The 8,484-nt window shown below is 40.0% G+C and overlaps 1 protein-coding gene across 1 annotated transcript in view; it reads right to left on the reverse strand.

Annotated features, from left to right (window-relative positions):
- enpp1 (ectonucleotide pyrophosphatase/phosphodiesterase 1) overlaps nt 1-6,923 on the reverse strand; it is a 40,232-nt gene extending 33,309 nt beyond the window's left edge. The window contains exons 1-2 of the mRNA XM_005731091.1: nt 6,645-6,923; nt 1,821-1,890 (exon numbers count right to left, since the gene is read on the reverse strand). Coding sequence (XP_005731148.1) covers nt 1,821-1,890; nt 6,645-6,773 — 199 coding nt within the window. The 5' untranslated portion in view covers nt 6,774-6,923. The remainder of the gene's footprint in view (nt 1-1,820; nt 1,891-6,644) is intronic.
- Nucleotides 6,924-8,484: the final 1,561 nt, after the last annotated feature.

Consider the following 8,484-nt stretch of genomic DNA (forward strand, 5'->3'; position numbering starts at 1 on the left):
TGCCTTCCTTATGCATCCATCAAGTCTCCTGCTGTACTGACAGGGCATACGACAGAGGGAGCCTTAGCACATGGGTGAAAAATCCCCTCCTCGCTGCGTCGGGGCCAGCTATGTGGTTTGGACTTAACACGGGGATGCTCTGTCTCAGGAGACGGCTTTCTATGGTGAGTAATCGACATAAAAAGCCGCTCTCAGCATTTTGTACAACACAGCGTCAGCCTATAGGAACAAGTGGAGTTCTGGTTTATTTTTGTTTCTTTTAATCTGTTGCCAAAGGCCTCACCAAGAAAGCAGCAGTATGAAAGATGTGAAAGTCCCAACAAAGCTGCACAGATGTAAGGACTGGTGAGTGAAAAGAAGCATTCTTCCCATATGCAAAGGTTTTATGTTAACTGAGGAGAAAATAGAGTGCAAGTTAAAGGGAAATGCCACAGGAGAGAGAGGACCCCACCCAGGCTGGGGACTGCTGCCCACAGTCATCGCCGCTGCCCCCTAAATTGGAGGAGCGTTTTTGGCATGGTGGTTTTCAACAAAGAGCGTACTGACACTGCTGCCCACGTCTAACTGGGGCGAATCTATAGCTGCAGAAAACATTCCTCTGTCACTTAAGAGGGTATTTACGACTTGTTTTGCAACCATGGACAGAAAAAACTAGCCTGCACCACCCTGACAAAAACATACGCTCAACCTATGCGGCGTCTTGGGGGTTAACTTTCACCTCTCTGTCTCTCTTTTGCTGCCTGGTTGGTAACTTTATCCTTCTCTACTGCTCCTCTAAATACTTCAAGTCTCAAGTTTCTGGAGGATCTGCAGCGGGATGTTAGGTGCTATACACAAGAGTGTGGAGCCTTGATTGTTATTTTACCAAGTGACAACCGCACCAAATGAGTTCTCGCTGAATAAATGCCAGAAATGTAACCTGAGATAATCTGTCTCACGCTCTTGTAGCCAAAGCACTCTATTCACTGTCCATGAGGAGTGAAAACCATGACTTAGACAAAGCTCAGACAGAAAATGTATTAATGTGGTACTACACAGATTTACATGTGAGTGAAAGAAAAAGCGGGTCAGCACTTTGACAGCTGCATATCGAAGGTCAACTCTGAGAATTCATTAGGAAAAGCAATTGAAATCCTCATGAATACAGGGCGCTGAGGTCTGTATTGACATTCTTCACATTTCCAACACCAGCACTTCACAGACTATATATCTACTAAAGTAAAATTCAAAGATATCCTGCAGTAACAGACTTATGCGGATTGTTGTTTTGTTTCCTGCGCAGAAGGATGCACATGTGTGTTGCAGTGACACGAAGTCCCGCTAATATTTTCATCTTGTACCACTTATTGACAGCTGCAGCAGCAATATGTCTGGATATGCACCAACCAAAGGAAGAGGGACTGCAAGCAATCAAACGTGGCAGTGAAGAAATGTAGCTTTTCTTAAAACTGTTTTTGCTGTTTTGAGGAAGAAGATACACTTAACTTGTTTATTAAACCACAAGAACATGCATAAAGCGGTTTGATGAGAAACAGGGGTGTTAAATAAATAAATTCTATTAGTACTATGGAATATAGCCAGTCCCAGGCTCACTTGGCGCAATCCAAGGTGACCAGGCCAAAACAGTTTCTTTAAAATTTTAATGTAATCCAAGCTGAATGAAAAATATGCTATAAATGAAGCACAAATCATGAAGGGGGAAGAGGGATGGGGGAGGGGGATTGGGGACTTTTCCAACAGCCATTGGGCAAGAATTATGAGAATGAGGAGGTGAAATGTACACTAATTTAATGCTGGTTAATTAAAACAGTCAATCTTACCTGATCCTTTCTCCTTTCTCAGAAAAATCACCACAGCCAGGATAACCACCAGTAAACACAGCAGCAGAACCTATAACCCAGAAGATAAAATGGCAAGATGTTTGTTAAAGCTGTTAGAGATAGCAGCCACTAATTTCACATTGTTTATTTTGAACTATTTGAACTTTGAGAAAAGAAAAAGGTTCAAGCACTACAAAATCTCGTCTCTCTCAAGATTAACAAAACTAAATCACGTCCACACTCAAAGCTTCAGCTCTAGAGAGAGCAGTGTTGGCTGTTGTACAGCAAGTATTAGATGGGATCCTCTTCACCTAATGACTAAATCATGCTGTTATTTTGCCTCTTAGCATCACTAACACGAGGCTGACATTACAGGCTCTTAAAATAATATTAATGGACCGATCATGAATAAATTTGTTGTATCCACAGTTCGCAGAGGAACCCAGCTGACTCGCATGATCCTCTTAAATTTCCAAGTTTTCTTTTCAAAAAATGTGATGCAGCTGCAGATGCAGACTGAGAATCACAAAAACAGCCAAGCTACGAGACGGTCAAGAAGAAACGGGCTCAGTGTTTCTCTGTACTTCACTGTCTTCAATTCCGTTTAAAAACTGTGTCTGGAAAAAATTCTTTTATTGAATCGTTTATTTACACTTTACGCACCAGAGACAGCATGCTATTTTTCCCCAGATCCTCGTCCAACAGGGGGAAAACCCCTGATCGGATTACAACTCTGTGTGCATTGTTACTAAACTACAATCATGTAAAAAAAAGAAAAGAAAAAAAGAAAAAACATACAGAGTTTGACGTCTCCAAGTTAAAATAAAAATGTACATGTCTTATGCAACTTTGTTACTTTTTTACTGTTAAGAATTGGCATTTGGGACCTGTTGAATTACACTAGGGTGGCAAACACTACTCGATCACCATGCTATTGTTTTCTGTATACTTCTAATTATGCTTACATTAGCTTTTAGCTCAAAGCCCTACTCCATTACTGCAGCTGAAGAGGTTTAGATACGTTGCTTTATTCAGTTATCCTTCTACCGTCCACCGAGACTTCCATCTGTATCCTCACAGGCTCAACTGTTGATTTTAACAATTTCCACACCATCTCCATCTGTCTATATATTAGTCTCAGCTCTCTGCAGTTGGAAGTAGTGATCCAGAATTGTTTTTGTTTGTTTTTTTAAAAATCACAACCTTTCTGCCCCAGGACAGCAGCTCCCTGGGGGCGAGTGGTTTGTAATTAGATGGGTGTTTCAAAGATTACTTTACTTAGAAATGACAGTGTTTACCAGGGTTATCACGGATGCTGATTTTGAAGCGTCTGCAATGCCCCAAACCAGGCCAGTTACTCATTATGGCATTGCAAATCTTCATTTTAAATGTGTCGCCAGATTTTAATATTTATTATTCTGGTAAAATTGTGCCTTGCAATCACAGTTTTTAAAGAGTATAATATGTAAGTGCGTTATGGCTCATCTCCTTTTATTCCTATGACCATCTTATCACCTCTCTGCTGGGAACGCAGCTGCAAATATTTCCTTAGCACAACACAAGTCATAGTTTAAAGCAAGTCTCTTGTTCTCTGGTGTCACTTTTTGCTGGCACAAAGAGTCTAATTTCCTCTCAGAAATGATACATTTTTAATCTTTTCACACTGTTTCTGTAGTCTATTACTTTTAACTGAAAGGGGGAAAAAGCTAAACTAAAAAGTTCAAAAAAACAGGCTTAAAGTGGAAAAACATAAATTCTTCCTAGAGGAAAGATTTTACAGAGGATTTACAGTTTAAACAAACAAATCCTCAAGCCAAAACTAGTCCGATCCTCCCAAGCTAGAAAGCTACAGCAGTACAGCAGGAGTAATCTACTTAGTGTGATTCACAAGAGCTGGAATTCCTATACAGGTATGAAAACGCACTGCTGTATTTGGTGTCTGGGTACGTGCACTTATTTTCCCCAGCTATAGGTGAAAAAAACTGTAAACTTGGATGGGCTTCACAGAAATGCTTAAAGACGGGGTCTCTGTGGGTTGTGAAAGTAAACAGACTGTCTGGTGGAAACCTACTGGGCTGCCTGAAACACGCTTTAATATTTATTCAGACCCCCCACCATGACCACCACTCATTTTCCATTGTCTACAAGAGAATGATGTAAAGGTTCTGAAATTAAACTAGAGATGAAAGTCATCTTCGAAGAGGACATCAAAAAAAGGCTAACACAAAAACTCTTTCTAGGGAAGTGTCATTCTAGTTCAGGGGTGGACTTAGACACAAAAGCTAAGGGCTACACATCAAACTGCCATCATGTGTGGCCTTATGACATGCACAAAGCTGAAAGATATGGTAGATATGACAAGCTGCTCTCGCATAAGCCTGGATCCTTGATCCAAAAAAAAATAACAACAGCTCTGCTACTTTTCTGTGTTAATCAGGTGCACAACTGCACAACTGAAGCAATCTAGCTTCTCAGGCAGCAGGGCAAAAGAGGAACTACCATAGAAAAAAACAGTTTAAGGTGGGTGGAGTTTGAACAGATCTATGTGGTGAAGGAGTGGTAGACATTCACTTTATTATTCATTGTCATAAAGTGTTAGTGGGTACTCAAGATTGAGCTTTTACTTATTTTTGAGTTATTTTGGGGTTTTAAGACATTAGGGATGTATTGCAAAGTAGTTACTGCACCATTTTCTGGTAAACCCATTGAACTAAAGCTTACAATCTGCACTTAAAACACATCTTGATTGGTTTAATTTAAAATCCACTGTGGTAGTGTACAGAGGCGAAACTACAAAGTCATGCTATTGTCCGAATTGTCGTGAACCTTAAAAATGAGACCTTGTGTGTGTCTAATTGGTACAAAGCAGACAGCATCTGGTTATTGTGGTGTCGAGCTGAAGGTCGCAAGTGAATAGCTGAAAGGATGCGCACATTCTCAAATGACTTCTTTGACATGCAGTTTATGCCTCAGTGATGAAGGAAATCACGAACATTCCAGACATGTTTAACTTTCCACTTCCAACTTAAAAAAAATCACAATTTATTTCACTATATTACAGCAAGAAACATGTTTTTCTGATATGACTATGACCGCAGCAATATAAAACAAGTCCATAAAACATAACGGTATTTTTCTTTACAATTGCTTCAATTATATTTTTTTCTGTAAAGACTGAAACACACTCCAGATTTAGCCTCCACAAAGACTAAGTGTGGTTAGTTTCAATGCCCCGAGGACCTGTGAACAATAAAAGCTGCTGTTGTTTTCTGAGACGTTCCTTCTGTGATAAAAATACTGTTCTGGGGAAAACAAAGAACAGACCCAGCAGATTAAAATGTCCATTCCTGCCAGTGATGGAGATAGCCAAGTATTGCGTCAAAGTTCGCACAGCCTGTCTTTTGGTCGACATATTTTTAAACCTTTAAGTTATTATTTTTCAGATTTAGACTAATAATTCAATATACATATTTACCAATGCTACATTATTACAGATTACACCTTAAAGCGCTACCAAAGTTTTGATCTACTGGCCCAGATGTGGGGATGTTACTGGACACTGAAGATTATTGATCAAGTCAGAATCTTAAAATTAACAATGTGTTTTGTAAGAGAGTCCAGGGTCAAGATGGGCCGGTTTAAATGAGTCTGTTCTTGATGGTAGCACAAGAAGAACAGGCCAAGCCGTGACAAACGTCCACATCCACCTTCTTTCACTGTTTAATTCAGGTTCTTGGGCGGGGTGCTGGAGCCTACCACACATTTCATAAAAGTTAGAGGTGTGTTACACTTTGCACAGATAGCTAGTTTATCTCAGGAACTGCCAATCAACCCAACACACATCTTCATCAGTGCTGACTATCACAGCACTGTGCCTGTCTGTTTGCATTAGAGTAAAACAAATATTGCTCAATTATGTGAGCAACTAATTGCCCAATTAGTCAACGTTATAAATAATATAGTTATAAACAACTTCAGCTACTACCTGTGCCTCTGCACGGTAACATCTAGAACCACTAAAACTACATCAAAACAAAGCGCTGGCAGGACGACTCATTTTCCAGCTGCCTGAATACACCCAGTATTTTGCTGAAACGACACTTTGGATCAGAGTCAACGTTGTGGGGTCAGAGCTCCACCCAGCCCTGCTTCACACTAACAACTGCAGGTCTTGTCCACCTGCAGAGAGCCTGCTGGCCTGTGTCTGTTTGCAGTGGAGTGAAAACATTTAGTTTCCACGTTCAGGCTGGCAACACTGACAGTCTCGTCTGTGTGGCAGCTGTGAATTAATGACAGTGTGAGTAAACAGTGCAGAAATGCTGACCCGAGGATGTGGTTTTTGATCCCTGACGATGGTTCTCTTCCCCTAGTTAAACATCACACAGTGCCAGTTGGGTTAACTGTCTAATGTTTGACAAAAATTATACATTAAAAAAAAAAAGGACTAAGACTCAACAGGGCCCAAAATGACGCCTTCAAATGTTTTTTAAACCCCAGAATCCAGTTTGCAATTATGAGACAAAAGAAAAAAGATGGACATCTCTTCATTTCAAACAGGGACAGATGATTCCCCCCCCCCCCCCAGTATTTCTTCTAGAGGACAAAAGACAGCAGCTACTTATTAATCAATAATATCATCTATAATAATAGTGTCCCTGACACTTTAAGGGCTTCCCAATTTAAAAGTCATTTAAGACCATTTAAGACCATGCAGTAATATGAGTGGCTCAGACACATACATTAACTATAATGTGTGACTTTCACACTGCGGAAGTCAATCGCTCAAAGTTGCCCTCCATGCTGCCAAAGTGCAACTGAACATACCCCAATAATGATTTTACGGCGGGTACTCCTTTTATTCTCATTCATGCTCCTCTGACTCTCCACCTCTCGTGTCCCAAATAAAGACGCTGCCTGTTCCGCCGACCCGTCCTCTCCTTTGGTCACTTCCATGCTGCTAAGCGCAAAAAAACAAAAACAAAAAAAGGACGCCTGCCAGTGCTTTCCAGGTTGAACTGAGTAGCAGGATGGGATGCAGCTCTGAGGAATATATAGAGGGGAAATGCCCGCCTTTCTGACGTCTTCAAGTTTTTGCAAAGTGGCTACATGTGTTAGATCTAAGGGAGGAGGAGGATCCAAGACTAATAAAAGCAGAGCAGAAAGCAGAAACTCCCCCTTATTCTGACTTATTTTCCTCTAATGTGGCGAGGAAATAGTACTTTACCCACTTTAAAGCCAATCAGAGTCACTTTAAAAGAAAATAAAACCCAGACACATTCAGAATACGCATGCCTCAGACGTATTATCACGTCTAATTTCTTTGATTTAGGACATTGACTCGAAATAAAAAGCAAACACAGATACAGTAATTACGGACTTTCTATGAAAATCCATTATAAGGTCGTGGAGCTGCCACCATCTTGTGGCCAGACTTAAGTGGTGCATTAGGTTCCAGTTCGAGGGTTGCGTCCCATGTAAATATTTAAATTAATTTTAAAAAAAACCCAGTTCAACACATTTTCCTTTCCTTAAATAAGAATCTAAGGCTTTTGGCTTGACTATAGTCTTATTTAATTTCACTTACCGTTGGCAAATTTGAGCTTGGCGTTAGTGACTGCTTGCTAAAAATTATCCACTGAAGGAAAGATTATCCACTAGAGGGCGCTGCTCCACCTCTTCTATTCTTTCTTCTATTCAAAAATAATTTGGTCAACAAAAAGAAATAACAGCCGATTACAAAAGATATTCGGCCTCATATGAAAACATAAATAAAATTTGTATTTTGATTAATTGTAGTCCTGCTAGAAAAAGGTTTGCATGTAGCATAACAGCATTAAACTCCTTTAATATAAACCTCAGGCAACCAGAGCTATTTTCAGAGTTCCTGAGGTCTGTAAGCTTTACTTGGCTGGTTTAGAAGCGATGTATGGTAAATGGCCTGTATTTGTATAGCGCTTTACTTAGTCCCTATGGACCCCAAAGCGCTTTACACTACATTCAGTCATTCACCCATTTACACACACATTCACACACTGGTGATGACAAGCTACGTTGTAGCCACAGCTGCCCTGGGGCGCACTGACAGAGGCAGTACCTGGTGTTCATCCGCCCCATATGCCCACCCCTATGAAAAAATTCTGGAGACACCATTGCATACAGATCAGGCTTATGAAGTATTTGGGTTTTTCTGGCAAAAAGTATTTGCCAGAAAAAAATATTACAATGGAAAATATTACAATGTAGTAATTAGACATGGAAAATTGTAATAAAAGTAATAAAATAGTGACAATTTCAGAGTTTTTCCAGCCTTTCCTGTTGAAAATTTCATACATAAAACTGTGTGACCTGGACTTCACCTATACAATATTTACAATAACATCTTTAAGAGCAGTTGTCACATTGGGCAAATACTGATATTAGTCAGTGAATGACACTTAACATTCATAAATAGTGCTGCTTTTCGCTTCCTATCTTGCCAGAGAGAGTCATAATAATGCACACCCTTTTATGTATGCATTAAAGCTATCTTAGCTTCACACATTCTTCTTTTTCTTCTTCAAAAATATACTAAGGTCTTCTTTTCAAGTGCCTCTTAAGCCGAGCTGTTTTACAGCTTGGACTTATCGGCCATCTTTGGTGCTTAATGGTGTTTATTAAATAAGCT

Source organism: Pundamilia nyererei, unplaced genomic scaffold, assembly GCF_000239375.1.
Source record: "Pundamilia nyererei isolate P.nyererei 1_Seehausen unplaced genomic scaffold, PunNye1.0 scaffold00041, whole genome shotgun sequence".
Classification (NCBI taxonomy): domain Eukaryota; kingdom Metazoa; phylum Chordata; class Actinopteri; order Cichliformes; family Cichlidae; genus Pundamilia; species Pundamilia nyererei.